This window comes from Mycteria americana, chromosome 22 (assembly GCF_035582795.1).
Source record: "Mycteria americana isolate JAX WOST 10 ecotype Jacksonville Zoo and Gardens chromosome 22, USCA_MyAme_1.0, whole genome shotgun sequence".
Taxonomy (NCBI): Eukaryota; Metazoa; Chordata; class Aves; order Ciconiiformes; family Ciconiidae; genus Mycteria; species Mycteria americana.
This window is the reverse complement of record NC_134386.1, coordinates 6282932-6304916: the sequence shown is the minus strand read 5'-3', so window position 1 is coordinate 6304916 and position 21985 is coordinate 6282932. Positions and strand designations below refer to the sequence as shown.

Below are 21985 nucleotides of genomic sequence, written 5' to 3'. Positions count from 1 at the left end.
CCATCTAAAGAATAAGTTGTCTATCTCACCCCCACCGTGAGATTAAGCACAATCACGGTCACCCTTCATCCTTACCTTGCAAAGTCTTGGCATGCCAAGTCAGAAGCAGGGTCTGTGCATCCTGGATTTCTAAGCGAAATTAAAAAAAAAAAAAAAATTTTAAAAATGAAATAAAAAAACCCACCGAAAATCTCACTGCCCCAGTAAAGTCTCTTGCAAAGAGGGTTTGTCTGTGGAAGCGAGGGCTAGGAACAAAGTTGTGGGGTGGAGGGGGAGGAGAGCATGATTGACAGCCCTGAGCTGAGACTCATCCCTTACCTTGGGCCATGCGGTCTGATTGGCTGCCTGCTGACATCCTCAAGCCCTGCACTTTTTAATAGACGCTTTTGGATGATCTACAGGGAAAAGGCTTGGAGAGGTGTGTTTCTGACAAGCCAGAAAGTCATCCGCACTACAAGGGACTTTGTTTAACTCTTTTTTTTTTTTTTTTTCCTGGAAGGAGGGGGATTCTTCATTTTTCACACTTAATGTTTTTCTGAAAACTTCGCTGAGATTTTCCCCTTGCACCAGCCTGGACTAATGGATTACCACCTGCTTGGACTAATTTTATCTTTTCTCTTCAATGGCACAAAGGTCTTAGCCGGTTACCCAATTTGGTGGTAAGATTTCTTCCCCCCTTTTCCCTCTTTCTATGATTGATTAATGAATTAATTAATTATTAGCTATGGGATTTGTGTGTATGCGTGTTCCTTCCTTTTCACCCTTTGCCCTGCTGAGCTGGCCACGACTGCATGTTTGATTCTAAGCCTAATTTCTTCAGATTTGAACAGTAATTAATGAAAAGTTTGGGGGTTATTTTTAAAGGGCAATGTCTAGGTTTCCCTTTGCGCAAATGGAGTCTTCCCCACCACTCTTAATTTCTCCATTTTCATCTCTGTAGCAATAGGCATTTGTTTCAGATGGAAAAGGATGCGTTTTTATTTTCTTGTGCAATAGGAATTTTGTCTGTTGCATGACTGTGTAGCAGGTATTTTCTTCCTTTTCATTAAACTGTGATCGATCCTTTAAAAAAATTTTTAATTCTATTTTCTTTTTGGCTGCTGCAGTTTTTGGACTTCTTTCTCTTCTTTTGTTGTATTCTGTCATGTGAATTTAGTCCGGCAAATAAGCTGAGAACGCAAATGGCACCTGAGAAAATATTCATTAGTAAAATTCCTCAAAGATAGATTTTGTTCTTTTTAATTATGGAAATGTCACTTATTTCCTTGCACCAACAATAAAAAGAATTTTAAAAAGAATTGGTTATATCTCATAATGTGGCTGATAAGAAACCTGAGTTACTTATTTTAAAAATAAATATAACAGTATATAAATAACTATATTAACAAAATTTAATTGGAAGCACTTTAGAACAAAAAATACAGAATAAAACATTTCCGTTCATTTAAACACAGCAGACAGCGAGTTGCATAACAGAATATTTCAGTTAATTTCTCTCTTTATCGTGTAGGATTTCTCATTGGAATATATCTTGTTAAGTTTCTGTATGTGCCAGGTAGGGGTTGTGAGCCTAATGATCTGTAGGGCAAAGAGGGAGATGTTGGAATTTGGTGCTACTGAGATTCTTAGGTTATTTTCGCCTTTCCAGCAAAGTCTTTTTTTTTTATTACTGAATTAGATCCTTTCAGTGCCAACATGGAGATGGCAAGAAGTAGGTGGGAGTGAACTTGGAAATGGACTGCCATGTCTGGGAATATTTAGAAATCAGAAGGGAAAAGCCGAATTTTTTTTTAATAATCTGCTTATTACTGTGGACTTTGAGAATGAAAATGTGCAGTTCCAGTAGCGAAAGACTGAGAATACAATGAGAAGTCCACGCTCAGGAAGCGTTTAAAAGCTACGCAGGTTCATGAAATGGCTAAATCACAGCATGTTTTCCTGAAGAATTAAATTATTTCCTCGCCCTGAGAGTGGCTGCCTAACTTCAGGATCTAAGCCTGGGGCAGGGGAGCCTACTGAAATACAGACAGCATCACTTTGATTCCTTACGTCCCTTTTCTCCTTCATCTGGGGACCAGCGTGTCTGAACGGGGGTGCGCGGTGTGTTGTAGGACAGGCCAAAATTGCATAGCTGGATATAAGGCAAGAATCTGCATGGGGCAACGGTACCTTGCCGTGACATCAGCTCTCCCAGGGTCTCACCAGCTCCTGACCTGCCTCAGGCTTTGATATAAATCAGGATTTAACACCTGAATCAAGGAGGGTTTCAACTCTCAAAGCGAGGAACCGAAATCTTCTGGACAAAAAGACCTGGTTTTTTCCCCATGAAGCAAAAATGTCCCCATGAGCAAAATGTCTCTCCCTGTTTTCAGGAGAAGACGCTGCAGACAGGTGTATGCCCCATGTCCTTGCCTTCTCCAAAATCCCTGCAAGTTCACCGAAAATGAACAATACAGCGGACATGTAAGACAGAAACACCAGGGGCATGGCAAGCAGCATCCATGGGAAAGGAGGGAGTCGAACAAGCTATCCATGGAATTTCATTCAATATATCTGCATCTTGCACATTTTTTTGAGATTCTGGCAATACCAAAGTGCCAGAGAGTCTCCACTGTGATGAGATGCCCCACATAGGGTTGAGTGGCTATCAAAAATGGCATAGGGTTTTAGAGGTTTCTTGAAGGCTGAGGGAGCAGAAGGGCAGAAATATCTGGGCCAGGGCTCCCCGACAGCTCGGGCAGAGACAATGCTTCCCACAGCACACAAAATTAAATACCTCCTTCAGTCCCGCTGAAGGCTTTGCATATCTGCACTGGGGAGCTGAGATCTTGTACAGTGTGCTCTAGCATGACGTGATATACACTCTTAAAAAAAAGCATCCTTTTCCAGTTGTCTTCCTGATCCTCTGATCTTTAGGCAGGCACAGAGAAGACTTGGGGGATGAGTCCCACTTGCAGGGTTCAACACACCCCAAAACAGGGGGAGGGAAGTGAAGATGGGGCACAGCATCAGCCCAGTCCCCTGCACTGGGCTCCTGCACCCCTCCAGGCCAGGCTGGACTGGAGATCATCAGTGCTTCCTATCCTCAGCTAAACACATCTCTGCTAAATATGAGACCTTCAGGAAGACTGTTCATCTTGCAGGACCCCAAGACTGCTGACAGATAGTGCCCGGTCCTGCTGGTGCAACCCTTCTGGGTATTTTTCTACTGTACAGGGAATATTTTGGCAGGAAAATCAAACCAGATCATTCTGCTTTGGGGCATAAATGGGAAAAATGTTTATTATTGTAGTGGGGAGGAAGTGTCTGAATGTGCACAAGGAAAAGAAATGCAATGAGAATGGGGTCTCGGTACCTTGTAAATGTATTTAGGGGTGGCTGGAATAATCCGGCTGCTCCACAGTGCAGTCAGACAATGCCAGCAAGCACGACATCGATGACAGTGCAGTGGAAGGGATAAAAGCAAAAAGATGAAGCTGCTGAGGGTTTGCACTGAGTTGTATTTTTATTGAGGGGCCAGGGAAGGATGCTGGCCATCTGGCTGTATTATCTAGAGAGAGCATAACTCAACAGCAACCCTCCAGCTTGCACACCATCATACTGGAGGGTGGATTCTGCCCTTGGCCTCAGTGGTGAAATGTTATATGCAAGGCAGTGAGGCTCAAGCCATCAGCTCTTGGCACGGGGAGCAGTCTGGACAGACGGCATGCAAAGGGAAGGACTTTGTGGTGCAAATACAGATCTGCAGTGTCCAGACTCGCTGGTGGCAGTGGGAAGGTGGAGCCACTGGGCTGCAAAGCCAAGACGGGGGTTTGCAGTCCAGCCTGTTTGATTGCTAGCAACTCCCTGACATCGTCCTGTCCCTGACCAACTAGCATTTTCCCAAGCAATGCCTGAGCGAGGTCCAGGGGTAGCACAGACTGTAGATGTAACCTTCAGTGAGCAGGGGTGGTATTTTTCCACAGGTCCAACCCTTCTTCACATGCTTCCATCCTGTTACAGCCATGAAAGGGAACAAATGGGGCACAGATGGGAAAAGGTCATCTAAATGCTCCCTGCGAGAGTGCTGACAAGAGGAGCTGAAGCCAACAAAAGCTTCCTCAGATATGTGTCCAACACTTATGCTGTCTGGGTTACTGCTGCTAAAAGAGAGGTAGAGAAGGAAGAGATGGAGGGATGTGGTGAGGCCATGGAGACCAGGACTGGTTGCTCTTCCTGAACCTTCAGGATTGGCATAGATGGAAGCAAAGTGGGCAGCAGGGCCGTGGCTGGGACCCCAGCCCTGCAGGGTGTCATGCCAGCAGCCAGTTTAGGTGCCAGCAGAAGGAATGGTGGTGACACCAATCACACCTGCAGTCATTTTTTAATCCCAAATACCCTAATGACAGCATAGATAACAGAACATGTCTGAGTCATTGGGGTTGGGGGATCAAGGTATGAAAGACTGGTCAATGCAGCATACAAACAGACTGATGGATGGGCCCAGAGCTTTCTGGTAATGTCCTGAGAGAATTTAGATGAAAATCTAGCCCATGGCCAGAGCTGTGTCAGTGCAGGCCAACAGAGATATTGTGGCCCAAGGAAATAACTAGAAACCGCTCCCAGGATGTTAATACAGCTGAAGATGACAATCAGGGAGACAACTCCACCCATGAACTGAGAAGAAACACCAAATGCTCTCCTCTTCCATGAGTGTCATTCACCAAGAAGTCTTGAAAACCTCTGGTGTGTCACCAGCCTGGAGAAAGGAGCCAGGTTTGGAGTCGTTGGTGTAAACAGGGAGTAAAACATGAATTCTTTCATCATTCCTCAAGATATAGTATAATATACTATATCTTGAGGAATGATGAAAGAATATAATATACTATGAAAGAATATAATATACTATGCCCATAACTGTGACTCTCACCAAGTGCATCTTCCCATCCAGCATTTGTTGGCCTCTAAGCAGATGAGTTGGCAACTGGAAGAATGGCTTTGTCCATCATATGTTATTAAATTTTATTTCTATCCTTCAGAAATGTTTTCAGGGGAAGCTGGAGGCTTTGGCAGCTGGCTGAGGATCCCAGTGGCCTTAGGCCCCTAGGAAGAGGCAGACAGAAACTTAAAAACTTGTTCTCACTGGTCCCACAGCAGCTTCCTCCTTAGGAAAAACCTGTATGTGAAAACCATTTGCATGTAGATGTAGTCTGAGGTGACATGTAACTTGCCTTCTTTAGCTTTCAGTGTCTCACCTTGCTGGAATGAATGGGAGACTTCACTCTCTTGGCAGTCTTGTTTTTTTCATTCTCTGAAGGTTCAAAACATTTATATCCTGTAGCCTGTGTTTTGTGATAGGCATGTGGCCCTTAAAGCTTTATTCAAAAGGAATAAAACTGCAGTGCAGCATCAGACTATGGGAGTGGATTTCCTGATGCAAATCCAGCTGCTGTAGCACTACAAAGGAAGAAAAAGACCCCACGTATAATCTTCCTACAGCTTAAAATGTGGCCAGTTCTGGGGAAAAATGACTAAGGTAATGATGGAGTTTGTCAGTGACAGAGCTGACAGCACTTACCTTGCAAGCCCAGAGGTGTTGCTCTGGCTCCTGCTCTGGCACACAAAGTCAAAGCACCTCCACCAGCAGCCTGCGCTGGCACATGAAACTCTGAACTGGAAGAGATGATGCATAAACCGCACATCACCTTCTGCTGACGCTGCTGGAGGGGTGTTAACACCCGCCAGCAGCTGGTGGGTGATGCCGCAGACTGCTGCCCCTAGATGTGTCAAAGCTTGTCTGCCAGAGCTGTAGGTGAAGCTACCTGGGGATTGCAGTGAGGCCAGAGGAGAGACGCCGGGGTGACGTCTGGCTGCTCATGAAAACAGCTGTCAATAACTAAATGGCTGCAAGCATTCAGGATCTTGTGGTTCTAAAGGTCTTCTTCAGCATTTTCCGCAGCCAGGCATGGCCCATGGGAATCCATATCACCACCCTGCCAAATGGGATGGTTAGTCCATGCCATGAAAGCAAGAGCTTTCCACGATCAAGCTGAAATTCAGATTCATCGTCTGTCGTGTACAGCAAACACACATGGGCAGCCCTAATCATTGCCGGAGGCGAGCTTCTGAGGATGTACAGCCTTTTGAACCTCAACATACTCCAGGTCTTGGCAGAGTGTTAGGATGGCCAGGTAGCATCTCTTGTCAGTTTTCTCTCTCCCCTACATGGCAGAGTGCAGTGCAGTGGAGTCCTGAGTTTGGTGAGAGTTTCAAAATGCTACTAGAACACAGCAGTAAAGAGCAATAAGAAATGTACACATTTCCCTAAATATCAGGAAGCCTCATTCCTTTGAAAACTAACCACTCATGTCTCCTGGAGTGTCCCAGCCCCAGTGATCCACTCTGTCCTGCAGGGCCAACACAAGCCTGGAGCCAGATGAGCATAAGAAGAAGGGCTCTGACTCACATAAATACTTAAAAGTGTTTCTGCCCTTAAGCCAGATATCTCTGCTACCATTCTTGTAACTAAATTCAGAAGTAAATTAAAGTGGTCACAAAGAGCTTTTAAGAGGCTGTTTAATTGCAAACCGATTGCTTTTCATTTGAATCCTTCATTAAAAGCAACATTTGACAAAGTGAAGCACCTGCCTAAGGCACCTCATGCAAGAGCACTGGAAGTTCAGGGGGGACTTCTGGCCACCTGGTACTCTTAGTTCAGGGCTGGCTGCAGTGTGTTGGGGATGCTGGAGGCCACCAACAAGCAAATTCACATACCAGCCATTCTACATGCTGACTTGCTTCCCCAGCTATATGTCACCAATCACCTTGATGTGGTGAGGTAGACACTTCACACCCCACCGACACAGTTGTGTGTATGCAGGCGGGGAACTGGTGACGGTGGTTACCAGCAGGAATATGAACCCACAGTTGTGCTCATCCCAAACAAAATGAAGTGCATGCTGGGCTACACTGGGAGGAGGAGTGTGGGCAGCAGATTGAGGGGAGCTGTCATCCTCTGCTTGGCATTTGGGGCATTTGTAATACTGTGTTGAGAAGTGCCCCCCTGCTCCCACCTCAAGAGGGATGTAGAGTAGCCAGTGGATGCTTCCAAGATGGTAAGGGTCTGGGGCACATGGCTCACTGGGAAAGGTGGTGGGACCTGGGCTCCTTTAGTCTGGCCAAGAGGAGACTGAGGGCTTCTTCAACATCAGCCTATGGCTTCTTGAAGGGCTCTTAAAAATACGATAGAGCCAATCTTTTCTACATAGTGCCAGACAATATAGCAAAGGGCAAATGCCACAAGCTGGGACTTCAAAGGTTTGTGCTTGCATGATGAGACTCTCCTTGCTCCAGGGTGGTGTGGCCCGGAGCCAGATGCCTGTGGAGGTGAGGATGCTCCCTCCTTGGACATTTGCAGAACTCAGCTGCACAGAGCCCTGGCCACCCTGGGCTGGTGCTGGGCAGTGTCTTACTCTGAGCAGGTGCTTGGACTAGAGACCTCCAGGGATTCTCTCAGCCGTCGTTTCTGTGACTGTGATACACCCTTTGCTGAGGCCAATAGCAGTGCTACAAAAGATGCAAAGAGTTAGACAGGCCCTGGATTACTCACTCCTCAGCATATGTCTAACAGGTAGTGGGACCTTTGTTAGGACCCTGAACACAACTAAGCAACTGTCATCCATGTGGCAGCCCAAGGCTTGCAATGGCAACATACAGCCCAACACACATGTGCCAAGGAGAAACCTGATGGTCACTCATGTCACCCCTGCTATATGCTACACATCTTCTGTGCCCATATATGAGTCATTGCCACTCCAACTAGATCATGACAGGTCTTTAGCTAATGCTTTCTCACTGCATCTATCTTGGCTCTGTTGCTCTCCAGCTCCTGCACTGCAGTCACTGCTCTACTGGGTGTGTGAGCCAAGGAGACATGCAAGAAAGCCTTCAGCCCTTCCTCCCTCCTTGTAGGCACAGTACAGACCTGGGCAGTCTGAACCCTCAGAGGACATGACTCTAAGGTCACTAAATCACTTCTGACTTTTAAATTATACTTTCATAATTTAGCTGACACGCTGAGGGAACTTGATTTCCACTGCTGTCCTGGAGGCCCAGTGAACACTGCCCACATACTCACCAGGGCTGGTAACCAGGAGATAGAAGGTTATCTTCCACCTGACATTGGTGATAGGGTCTCAGCAATGCTCATCAGGCCTTTCCATTGCCAAGTCAAACAGGTCAACCTAAACTAGTGGCTGGATTTTGTATGGAAAGGCAGGAAAATATTCAAGTAGCCAGTTTTAAAGAACTAAAAAGCTAACCTCAAATATGAAATAATAAAGATTAAAGAACTGTGATGTGTATTGAAAATATGCAGACATAATGCACAGCACTTTCAACTACCTCTGTCATGTATTCCACTGAAAAATGTCTTTATCTGATACGTGCTATAAATCTCAGTTTCTAAGGCTCACCAGCAGATAGGCCAGCCATCTAGAAATACACGTCATCTACTGTTCAGACACAGAAGCTGTTGGTCCATCTGCCAACAGGAATCTCAATGTGAAGAAGAGTGCAGTACCCCTCTTGCATCATGAGAACCAAGCTGCCTTAATCAATGCATGTTCTCTATAAGGTAGACCTTCAGAAAGTTTATCTTTGGTCTGATCTTGGAAAGGACGAAATCACCTGGTCTCTCTCCTCTGTTGATAGATGGAGCCACCCAATGACTGCAGACTAGACACCTGTTTTCCACTGGCTGTTGTTGGGATGAGACAAATCTGATGTTCACCAGCTCCTGCATATGTCCATAATCTCATTCTTCTTCAGTTCCCAACACCACTCAGTGGATCAATCAGTGATTTTCCTAAAGGATCTGAAATGGGAAGGATTTGTCAGGAACTTGGCTGTACAATTTACATATCCCATATATAGACAGTTATAGCTCATCTTCCTTAAATTACTTAAAGTTTAATTTTAGCCTTCAGTTGGCAGATGCAATCTTATTTTTGCTGACCTGATCTGAGGTTCATTTTCTATCTACCCATGGAAGTGTTTTAATATTACTCAAGTTTGGAGGTAATATTATAGCAATACTGAATGTAATGAACAGCTTCTGATATAGGGGGGTATCAGGCAATATTATTTAAGGTTGTTTAGTGGAAGCTGCAGGATAAAGACCATATCAGGAGTGTGATATGGTGAAGACCACATCTCAGGACCAACCATGGGGCACAGGCTGAGAAACATTGTGTTATGATTAACACTTAGTGCATTTTTAACACTGTCTATGCATTGACTGTGTGAATTTACAGCTTTTCCTATTATAATACCTGGAAAGAAAGCTTAGGACTAGGCATATCTTGAGAGTCTCCATCCTTCCAGTCCAGTCCAGTCCAGGAGCAGTGTGTTTCTTACTATTTACTCCGACCAGGACTCCTTAAAAATTCCAAACTAACCCCAAAACAGAAGGTATTTGCAAACCATTGGGTAAGACAGTGGTCCTTTACAAATATATCTCATCTCCCTTGTCCTTGTACATTATCCTAGCTAGAGGATGCCTGTTTCCAGACCATATATCCATCCAGCATATTTAGTAGACAGATACGCTAGCGCTGATGCAGGCTAGTCAAGAAAACCTACACTGTCACCTAAGAAAGAAACTGTGAGCCATCCTTGGCTGAAAGGGCTTCTAATGCACAGGCTTGAAAAATTGAATATTTACCCTGTAACAACAAAAATGTTGGTCACCAGGACTGTTAGTGTAGTTGCTTTGCCATCTTTGAAAACATGAAAGAACTATGCTTTGATAAGCAAATTTGCTATGATAAAGGAGCCAAACTCTTTCTAATTCCTTTTCTAAAGATAGGTTTCCTGATTTACTAATTTGCTAATTTGTCTTTTTCACAATTATCTGAACCTGTCTGGTTTTAATTAATCTTACAAATCTAATCAAGTCTAACTGGCACCTTTCCCAGTACTTGCACCTTTCATTTTTTAATGAGAAACACTTTCCCTGAGCCACTCTAGCATTGGCCCAGACACCAGAGATCCTCCTCCACCTTTTCAGCAAATAGATCCTCTGAGTTTAAAACAGAAGGGGTTAGTGTTAGCTAATAAACTCTTGATTTTTTTATTCTGATCCCATTTCTATGTCTTATCGTCATCCAGTTTTCCTGCAGTTACTTTCTAGCAATTGTGAAGAATTATAATTAAGAAATTTGCAGTGATCCTTGAAAACTGTCACAGGGGCTTTTCACAGCTCCAGTGGAGTCCTGAAAAGTGCCACTCAACTCCTTACTCCTTATTCCTCTCCTCCCACTGGAGATATCTGCAGCGCAGGTAGCTTCATCTTAGCTGGTTGCCTTACTGACAATGGCACATTTGCAGCATGGGTTTTACTTGCAGACGTCTAAAATTAAATGAGTGCCTATGTTGCACCTTGGACTACGGTGGCCAACCAGGACAATGGTCTCAGCTGAAATGTCCGCAGTCCATCAGATGACTCCCATCATCTGCATGTACAATACAGCTGGGTCCAGACTTATCTGCAAACCTCACAAAGTAATTTATTTTCTTGTAGGAGTTACTGTTTCAGCCTCCAGCCCAGATTTCAGCCAATAGCACAGATATCCCATGCCTCAGCTGTGCGATTGCCTCATCACTGATCTGTTTTTCACCTTAGTTCCTAATATGTGCTTCCCATGATTGCTGATGCTTTCAATTGTTATGTTTTTCTTTTGTTTTCATTGTTGCAAAAGATTTTCATTTGTCTTTTTAAATTCTAACTGATTATTGCATTGTATGTGCTCTGGCATCATTATCTTTGGTAACAACCAAATCACCTTTAATAAGTTTTTAATGAAATCCATCTCACTTCTGTTTGACAAGCACTTTATGTAGTATACTGAGTTATGGTTATCTATATAAAAATAAGATCTCCAGAAACAAAGATCTCCTTTGTGGCTTTTTTTGGGGCATGGCTTGTTGCTTCTGTTTGGTTAAGTGAGAAAGCTGAAAGAGTCTGGGAGCTGATATAAGCCCTTGCAAAAAGGGAGCCTTTGCCTCAAACTAGGGCAACAGTGGTGCAATGTTCAGGATCACAGTTTTGGAGACTTAAGTTCTACCAAAACCCCTGAAGGAGTCTCACCCCATGTCTGCTGGGGCCATGTCTGCAGACTTCATGGTCTTATCATGAACAGTGGTCTCATACCTTGGGGGCAACCCTTATTCAACCTTTGATCAGATAAGTAAGAGCTTGCACAAAGGCACTACAAGGAGAATTAGAAACAGCCAGACAATAGGGAGACACACTGGAGATAGTGCTATCATCTACACGCTAAATGGTCTAGTTCTTGAAGTTCTTGAATATCAGTCTTTTATACCCAGAGAACATAGATGAGTGTCCCCAGATGTTCAGAAATTATGTTAGTCCATTTAGCTCTGCTGTCTATATGCGCAGCTGTTTCCAGAGCCAAGGCAGACTTGCAGTGCCACGGTGATGTCTCCTACCATACCACTGGTACTAATGATAAGCTACTTACCTGCACTGCAATAACTACTTTTGTTTGGTCCAATCCAGGCAGCCTGCTCAATACAGCATCCATGATGTACAAGTGGTCTACGAGTCTTGTGTCTTTGGTGTCCAACCCTGCCTGAGTTTTAGGTGTGCTTCTCTCTTACTCCATTCAGCCCAGCAGCCCTGTAATCCAGCATCCTGAAAGCTGGACTGTGAAACATGGCTTGATGACAGCTGGTGAGGTTTTGGTGGAGACAACACTTGAGTTCTACTTTGAGCATTGAGACCTTGGCTATTAGATGTGTGCTGGTTTTGCTGCAAGGGTGGAAACCGTACATGAACTGGAAAACACCTTTCTGATGTGGTTTTGAATATCGTGAATTCAAGGCTTGCTGGTAATCCATGAGAAATGAATAACTGGGTGTAAAAAGTCTCCACAGAGTACTAGAATGACTTACATAAAAAACTTTTCTGTAGGAAAGGAGGTAGGTGTTCAAATAACACTTGCTTTAGGGTTGTGTTTTTAACCTTTGTTTCTTGAGTCATATCGGGCTCCAGGGTATCACTAATGAATTTTCAGTAATAAGGCAACAGCCCAGTTCTGCCTGGCCTTACACATTATATCACCTAATAGAGGGCCCCCATCCCTCCACCCAGTTCCCCAGAATGCTTTGAACTCAGTTAAGCTCAATATAGCTGGTATTGACCAGAAAAAAATGCCAGATTAAAAAGAAGAAATTTCTGGGCAAAATTTCTGGACAATAATCAAATCTTTAAGAACAGATATAATTTTTCAGATTTATTCTTCTCTATTCCTGACCAAAAACTCTAGGAGGTATTTCCCGTGACTCCAAATCAGAGTATTTGTTAAAAAAAATGGAAAAGGTAATTTTTTTACATTGGTAAAGAGTTGGCAGTAGAGTTTTGCAAGGACACACGCTGTCTAACATATTGAAAAGGATTGCAGTGGGGGAGCAGTGATGTGATGAAGTTTGGAAATGTACACATTGCTCAGGATGGTCCAACATAAATGTGACCACAGAAGACAGGAATGGATAACACAATGGATAGTACAAAGGCAGATTAATTGCAAATGACTGTGAAGTAATGCAAATTGGGAAAAGGATCCCGAATCTGTACAACATTGATATAGGTTAGACTTTCCATTACAAACGCCTTGGAAATGGACTTTATTATGAGCAGTTCTTTGCAGTTGGTAGTTCAGTGCTCAGTAATCAACATGTAGAATTGTACATCACCTACAAGCTTTGCACCTTGCTGCTCACTCCCTTGCCCAGATTTTTTGGAACACGTTGGTTGATGAGTGATAGAAAAGGTCTGATGGGGGCTGTTGCTGGATTTGTTCTCAAAACAAAGAATATCAGCATGTCATTATTTCAGTCCAAGGCTCACACATCCTGAGGTCTGTTTGCAGTCTGATCATTGATTTCCCAAAAATGTTATATAAAATGAGAAAAACACACAGACAAGCCAACAGCAACAAGGAAACAGAAGTGTTGAATGACTTCAGAGGAGGAGACAATACTTAGATTTGTGGCCTGGAGAAAGACAATTATGAGTGAATCCAATACGGACCTTGCAGATCATGAATGATGACAAGAGTGTGCCTAGGAAAATATGTTTATTTCTCAGGATATAAGAATCTGTTGTGGGTTAACTCAGGTAGGCAGCTAAGCACCACATAGCTGCTCGCTCCCTGCCAATGGGATGGGGAGAGAATCAGAAGGGTAAAAGTACAAAAACTCATGGGCTGAGATAAAGACAGTTTAATAGATAAAGCAAAAGCTTGCATGCATGAGCAAAGCAAAATAAGGAACTCATTCAATACTTCCCATCAGCAGGCAGGTATTTAGCAGGGCTAAAAGCAGGGCTCCACCACGTCTAAGATGATGACACACGAAGACAAACACCATAGCTCCAAAAGTCCTCACTTCCTCCTTCTTCCCCCAGTTTTTTTGGTTACTTGGTTATTTATCATACAGTGGGGCCTCTTCAACATGACTCACCTCCTCTCGTGATGGTCTAAAATTTCTGCTTTCTGGCCAGTCTATGGTCACTTCCAGGATTCCTGGGTCATCAGGGTTTCCCATTCAAGCCCATTGCGTGACCAGTGCAATCCACTTGCTCCATGTAGCATCAGTTGCATGATGCATAGAAGGGACCTTCCCTTTGAACATCCAGCCTAGCACAGGCAATAGAGGTGCCAAGACGAGCTGTACTTCAGCACCAAGTAGCTCAAACCCCTTCATATACTGCTAATATCTCTTTTTCATTTGGAGCGTGTAAAGCACATTTCTCACATCTTGTTCTGTCTGGACTGGCCCAAGGGCTACCACACGAACTATCTCCTCTTTAGTTTGTTCAAAGGCTTGTTGCTGCTCCCCAGTGAAATTATTGGTCCTTGGGTTTAAAATGAACTGAGAGAAGTGTGTAATTAGATTGTGGAACTGGTTCCCAGGAAGCACTGTGGAGGCTACATATACCAGAGGGTGAGAAGTGGCTTGGAGAAAATTACTGAGAATCACTCCGCCGGTAGTCCTTAACCATGATAGTCCACAGCCCAGCTTCAACTCAGGAAATCCCACAACCCATCACTGCTGGAACCCACATATACTGGGCAAAGCCATCTTTTACCCTTGCCTTGTTTCTCATGGTGTTTCCCTACATAGCTGAGATTACTTGTGAAGGAGGCAGAACATTGGCTACATTGACCTTTGGAGCAGACCCAGTGTGTCAGCAGGTTCAATATTTTATGCGATATTCACGGCAGTTTGTGTCTCACATCTTTCTGGAGCCCAGTACCCCTCTTCTCTGAGTGCTGCTTTGCTCTCCGTGGAAAGAGGATGGCAGATGCATCATTTTTCACCACAATAAAGCACCAGGACTAATTCTAGATCTGGTTTCCAGAAGATTCAATTTGGCTTTTCTATGTTGTATCTGACATAAAACACTTTAAGATCTGGTTCACCCAGAAGTAGGTGCCTTAGTCTCAGCTATACTGCCCAGGATGGGCAGAGCCAAGCTCAGTGCAAGACCATGGCACTCACTGTCTCCTCCTAGGCCAGGGTATGTCCTTTTGGGGGTAACCTCAGGCTGTTATAGGAGCAGAATCACCCCTGTTATCTTCAATCCTGGTCTCAGGGCACAGTGAAGGACTCTCCAAAAAGAGGCAGGCCAGGCATCCATCTTAGATCACAACCCAAATTATGGGACAGCTGGGTGGATGTAGTAATTCTCATCCACAGTGTTCAACTGGATGTTTCCATAATATCTGAGCACTGGGCAGATGCTTTTCAATGCCAAAGTTGGTGGCTCACAGTGGGTGATTTCCAGACAGTTGGCACTAACCACTTACTGAGGTTAGCCACCACCAAGGCCTCTCCAAAGCGCCACCCCAAACTGGAGGCATGTGGAAAGGGCTTGGCTGACCAGTGGGGGGTGACCATCATCCCTGCTGGCCTGGGTGGAGAGGTCTCTTTTCCTTCCCTCCATTCCTGCAATGCTCCGTTCTGGATTGAGTGTCCCATCACCTCTTCCTTCCTGGTAGGAAATATTTCCCTCCATCAGCATCAGCCTTGGGGAAGGAGGCAGGAAAGGAAGGTGAGTCCGAGTGGTGGGTTCTCCCTTTGCTGGGAATGCCTCGCAGGCAGGACTGGCAGTGGGACGGCTGGTGAGGGGGCAGCAGCACAGACACTTGAGGTGGCCTTGGTTGCATGTGGTGCGTATGCAAATCTACAGCCCTGCCAGGACTCGCCGATTTGGAGCAAGCAAGTCTCCAAACAAATTTCAGTCTCTCTCTCTCTCTCTCTCTTTGGACGAAAGGTTTTGCAGTGCTGAAAATCTTGCTGTGTTTATTGCAGTCACAGCCTGGAAGCCTCCATTTGCATATGCAAATCATATGCATTTATGTAAATTCCTGGGCGAATAATATTATCACAGTCCCTGCAGAATAGATTCTCTCCCATGGCAAATCACTTGATTGTGTTTTCTAAACTGAGAGTGACATTGCTTTGACCAGGCATTACTGAACATAACATTTATATCTGATACACGAAACAATAAAGGAGCCCAGTTCCTGGACACACACCCCTGTCAGCAACTTTATTCAGGCTGTGTTCATTAGGAAGAGAAGCAGACTCCAGCTCCCAAGCCCTGCCCCCCCCACCCCCACTCCATCCTTCCAGCATTTGCTGGCAAATAAGTCAGAGCTGAACCATGTGCGATGCCAAGACAAAGGGGTGGAGGCAGATGCCAAATCACTTTCAAGCCCATGACAGAGCCCTGAGTCACCCAAACTGGAGCAGCTCTCCCAGAATGGGCTCATCTTACAAAAGTGCTGTTGCTGCAGCAACACTAATCCACACGCCAGTGGGCAGAGAGATAATGTAAGGGATGCAACAGCAGATTCGTTTGCTCAAAGCCATGCTCAGACAAGGGGAAATTATAGTAATCTAGAGGGATCTGCTTGCTCTGTTACAAAGCCCTTTGTTGTGGGGACTCCTCAGGCAAAGGGCTTCTGACATGAGAGGGAACCGGTCTCAGTGCAGGCGAATGGCTCAGGTCTGATCCTGCTCTCTGCTCTCTGGCTGGGCAATTGCACAAACCAAGCAAGAGGGAGATTTGACAAAGCTCCGTTGCTGTCTGGGCTGGGAGAGGGACTTCTCCACAAGGCCACTTGAGACCCTGGGGTCTCAGCTGGACCATGCATCATGCCCAGTCTGGTCTGAGGAGCTTGCAGGTCCTGTCCCCGATTCCTCCCTGGCAATCACTCATGTCACCAGCAGGCTCCAAGGCCATCAGTGCTGCAGCAATGACCCCTCTCTGCACACCCCTCCTGTCCTGCTCTGCTCTGGGGACTGCGTTGCTCCCGCACTGCAGTAAGGAAGGGGCTTCTAGGGCCAGGCAGGCAGTGTGGTTACCACCACCAAAGCCTGGTACGTGGGGTAATACGAGAAACATATGCAAACGTGGACATTGGTTGATTGGGTCAGTTGAGGAAAAGCCTTAGGAAGTTACACAAGATTTGGGGTGGGCTAATTGCGCCTCTTGCTGCCCGCTCATTCACCCCATGGTCAAGCATGTGGGGCAAGCCAATTGTCCCATCAGTGGGGCTGGAATTGGCCTTTGCCAGGGCTCAGACTTGCCCAGCTCAGAAAGCAGAAGTAGGCCTGGGGAGGAAGCAGCAGCCACCCAACAATAAGGAAAAAGGACCAGAAGAACAGAGAGCAGCTGGCGATGTCTTAGTGTGGAAGCACCGAGCATGATGGATGTGGAGGTCAGGATCATGCAGAAATAGATTGGCTTCAGGGGAGTAAAGGCAATATGGAGACTGCAAAGAGGGTTGACAGTAGCAAAGGACATGGGGCCAAGCTGCCCCTTCAAGGACATGGGCAGGACAGCTGAGGATAAAGTACATCAAATGACCCAGGAGAGAAAAACAGAGCCAGGGGGGAGACAGTTGGAGCTTTAAGTTGGAGACAGGGAGGGGACATGGCTCATGACACAAACAGCGAGAGATGCATACAGACCAGGAGGTAGAAAAAGAAACCTTTCGGTACCTGGAATAGGACTCGGAGGCAGAGGAAGAGGGCAAGGGATGGTTGGGAGCAGAAAAGCAGAGGTGTGTGTGACATGAGAAGAGGAGGGTTAGTTAAGATTACCGTAGGAGGCAAGAGGGTTGCAACGAGTAACAGATCAAAGGGAAGGAGGAAAGTCCAGGGGCAGCAGGTTTATGGAGGAAGAAAGCTGTGACTGGGCGAAGGTAGTGTGAACGGAAGACATGTTGGGGATAAGACATTCTCCCATCAGAAAGAGAATTACTTTTAGGGTTGGATTTTCAACATGTGATGTTGGGTGATAGTACCCAAATTGGAAACAAGAGGCTTTCTAGGCCAGGTGTTAAAAAAACACGAGGTTAGGAAATTTGAGATTTTTGCCTTGCCAATTCCCATCTCAGTACTGACCCAGGGAGGATACAGGAAGGAAAAAAGAGAAATGAGAGATGGGGAGGGAGGTAAGAACTGCCCTAGCAGTTATGCTGGCTCTGGACAGACAGATGACAATTCCAGCTCCCAACTGTCTAAGAAAGCTCAACCAGGCAAATGGGTAGGAGTGGTTGCAAGAATCACTGTCTTTGTGGCGATGGCATTCAAACCATCTAGCACGTCCTTTTTCTCTTTGCACTCTTCCCCCCGCCACCTCCCATGTGTCTCTCCATCCTCCCCTCATAGCGTGATGAATCCCAGAAGTGTAACAGTCAAATCTGTCCCAAAAGCCCCACAGCAATGCTCTTGGTCATTCAGCATTAAATCCATGGTGCCAAAGAACTAAATATTTAGTCAAAGAATCAAGGAATAGCTAAGGCTGGAAGTGATCTTTGGACATCTGGATATCTAGCTCAACCCGCCTGCTCAAAGCAGGGTCAAATAGAGCAGGTTGCCCATGTCTGTGTCCAGTTCAGTTATAACTTCATCTCCAAGGATGAAGTCTCCACAAGCTCTCTAGGTAACCTGTTCCAGTGTTCAGCCACCCTCACAGTAAAAAAGTTTTCTGTTCGGACAGAATTTCACTTGTTTCAGTTTGTTCTCATTGCCCCTTGTCCTGTCACTGGATACCACTCGGAGGAGTCGGGCTGCATCTTCTCTACTCTCTAGAACCAGTTACTTATAAACCAGTTATTTATTTAGAAAGTTATTTATAAACCAGTTATTTATAAACCAGATATTTATATAAATCCCATCTTCTCTACTCTCTCGAACCAGTTAGTTATAAACATTGACAAGATCTCTCCAGGGCTTTCTTTTCTCCTGGCTACACAGTCCCAGCTCTCACAGCCTCTCCTCGTATGTCAGATGCTCCAGTCCCAGGACATCTTTACGCCTCCACCAGCTGTACAGATGTTTCGCAGCTCCACGCAGGCCAATGAGGAGATCATTTAAATGCTCTTCAGTCCTCTTACCTGCCCACACAATGTCTAGGATTGCAAGGCAGGGCTAAATGCTCACCTGCTGGACTCTAACTTCATCCATTCCATGTCTCATCCTCTGAACCTGCTCTCATCTTAACAGAAAAGTCCCTTGTTGCCCAGAAGCTCAAATGCCACTTCACTTGTCTACATAATTTACCTGCACAAGCATTTGTGTGTGCAGAGATGGAGGTACTGTGGTGGCACTGATAGTGGTACCACCAACAGTGGGACCCAACTCATCCCTGGGTGAGTCTGTTCACTGAGCATCGTTATTTCTGTTATAGTCAAACCCTCCCGGAACAATGAGAAATAAATAGCACAGTCCATGACATTCAAGGTTTCCAAAACAGCTTTTCTGAATTGCTCTGTAAATAGTGGGCAGGCTTCTGGCTTTCACAGGGCATTGCTATGGGTAAGGTACACAGTCCTGCGCTAGCTTGTGTGAGAAACATCTCTGTGGCTTTCCTAACATCATGTTGGCTTTTCCTGCTTACCTTTTAAAACGATAATGCACCCTTCATGGTTTGTGCTTGCAGCCTCATCCATCTCTGGTGGGCATGAAAAGTCAGTAAGAGCCATCTGAGACAGATGTGTAGGCACAATTTAAAACCAAGTGTCTAGCCCACGTGTCTAGACTGCAGTCCAGAGAACCTCATCCAGAGGTAAACAGGTAAAACAGGTCAGTGGATCATGTTCTAAAAGTGCATAATTTTCTTTATTTGTTACGAAGGGAGCCTGAGTGACTAGCTTAGGTGGAGATGGCCATAATGGGGACACCTAAAGGTTAGTTCCCTAAGCCAGCCATCTTTTCAATGTAATTGATCAATGAGGCATCAATGGAGGTCAGTCAGCCTCCAGTCTCAGGTACTTTTCATGGGGTGCAATGGAAAGCAATCTCCCATAGGTGCCTGTTCTTCTCTACTGACTGGAGGAGGAATCAGCACAACCAGCTGCAATTTTGACAACTAGCTTTTAGATATCTACAGTTTGGAGAAAAGCATCCATCACTATGAACTTCACAGCCACGCTCTGAGTGGGTGAGCATACCAGGCTTTTGTAGTGCTCCTTGAACCATCATATCATAGAATAATTTAGGTTGAAAGGATGATCTGTCAGTCTCTTATCTGGAGGGCCTACTCAAAGAAGCCCTCTGACCATCATGGTGGTCTCCACTGGACTCCCACATGTATGTCCATGTCTTGCCTGCCCTAGGGAGCCCCAAACTGGACATGGGATTCTACATGTGGTCTCACAAGTGCTGAGTAGAGGGGAAGAATCGCATCCCTCGATGTTCTAGTTACTGTCTTGCTAATGCAGCCCCAGGATGCAGTTGACCTTTTTTCCTGCATGGACACAAGGGACTCCTCTTCAAGTTGTTGCCCACCAGGATCCTCTAGTCCTTTTCTGCAAAGCTGCATTCTAGCAAGTCTGCCCCAAACTTGTCCCATTGCATGGGGCTGTCCCACCGCAGAAGCAGGACTTTGCATTTGCTTTTGTTGAGGTTCATGAGGTTCCAGCCAACACATTTCTCACTCTGTTGAGAACATTCTTTCTGAATACCTGCCCTGCCCTCCAGCCTATCATAACCAGCTGCCAGTTGGACTTTGAGCCATTGACCACTAGCCTTTCAGCCTAGTGGTCCACCCACCTTTCAGTCCATCTGTCTAGTAGATATTTCATCTGTTTTTCCATAGTCTTCCATTAACTTCCATTAACTTCCATTAACTTCCATTAACTTCCATTAACTATGGAAGTTAATCTCAAAGGTCTTGCTAAAGCTGAGGTAAATAACATCCACTGCTCTCTCCCCCACCACAGAGCCAGTCGTCTCATCACAGAAAGCTATCAGATTGGTCAGGCACAAGTTGCTTTTGGTAAATCCATGCTGGCTGTTCCAAATCACCCTCTTGTCCTTGATGTGCCTGGTCAGGGCTTCCAAGAGGATTTTGTCCATAACCTTCTACAGCTGAAGGTATTGTTTCCCATATCTAGCTGCTGAAGCTGCTGAAGCCAGCTTTTTTCCACATTTGCAAGATGCAATGTTAACCACATGGGAGAATGCAGAGCCAGCTGCATCTTAGAGGGGGTTGTTCGTGACCAGCAGAAATGTGACAAACCTAAAACACTTGAAGTGCATTTAACAGTGTGAACGCAGACTTAGAGAACAGCACTGAAAAGTGCTATTTCTCAGCAGTCCTACAAGCTTCTGTGGATGAGCAGAGAGGACGCCCAAACAGAAATGTCTGTTAACCTAGAAAAAAATCTGTAACAGTGCCTATTCAAAATCCTTAGGAACACAGGAAGCAGCCATGGAAGGACAGCTGAGATGTCCTTGAATAGACTATGTCCAATACTGGACAATTAGTAGGAGACAAGGAAAGGCACCAAATTTACATTTCTTCAGAGATTCAGGTTGGCCATTAGGAAACACTCTTTTCTCAAGGAGGTGGCACAGCCCTGGGACAGGTTTCCTGTGGAGGTGGGCAATCTTCACCCTTGGAAGTTTACAAAATTTTGCTTGTCAAAACCATCACCATCCAAACCAAACCAAAACCGTCACCTTACAATATCTCATTGTCACAGAGAAATTAATATTAATTAAGGCTGATAGCCTGAGTGGTTTTATAACCAGCTTCTTCCGGCCTTGGTATTTCTTGCTTTTGCCAGTTCGCTCCCAATCCTCCTCTCTTCTTATGACACTGTGATGTCCAGCAACACATTAATTCTGCCTCTAAAAAGAGCTGCTGGCAATGAGGGCATTATGTTCTTATTATGCTGTGTGATTAAAACTGTGCACAAGTTGTTCAACAACCAGCCAATATCTTGATCTTCCTTCTGTCTCTTCTTTCTCTGCTCAACACAAGCATCTGAATTTCATTCTTTGTTTAACTATCAGCACTTTGAGGGTCAACTTAGATTTCCAACAACATCTAGACTATGTCTTGTGCTTCTTGATGCCGGGCCCCTGCAAGAATCAACAGGCTTTTGAAGAATTGGAGTGATGTTGGCTACTGATTAATTCTGTGTGACTAGAGAAAAAGTTTGTCTTTTTACCATGAAGAACATTCCTGAGGATCAGGAATTAATTTTCTTTTACTTAGGACTCTCCTCACTCCAAAAAAGTGCAACAGGAATTTAGTACAAGTGGCAGGACTTCCTGCCCAGGACATAATTTTGCCATAGTCCTTTCTCAGTCACAGTGCCTAGTGCTCTCCATCCTCTTGTGAGAAATGAATGTCTGCTTCTATGACAAGAGATCCAAAAAAAGCATGGATCTTCCTCAGATCTACACCAACATCAGTGATGAGCTGTTGTTCCAGCACATACAGATGCCTGGACTGCTCTTATGAGAGCCACAGAAACTCTCAGCCACGTACTCCTGGCTCCATGCTCCACAATGGTCCTCATGAGCTAAGAGGAGGCAACCAAAGTCCTGATCTGAGACATCAATCTCCTATACAAAGGGCTTTGCCCACCTGGGAAAAATTTGAAAACAGCTG

General features: G+C 45.2%; 1 protein-coding gene across 1 annotated transcript in view; it reads left to right on the top strand.

Moving 5' to 3' along the window:
* The first annotated feature begins 579 nt into the window (after positions 1-579).
* The window catches only part of WNT3 (Wnt family member 3), a 49676-nt gene continuing 28270 nt past the window's right edge, over positions 580-21985 (top strand). Inside the window, exon 1 of the mRNA XM_075522860.1 lies at positions 580-659. Coding sequence (XP_075378975.1) covers positions 580-659 — 80 coding nt within the window. The remainder of the gene's footprint in view (positions 660-21985) is intronic.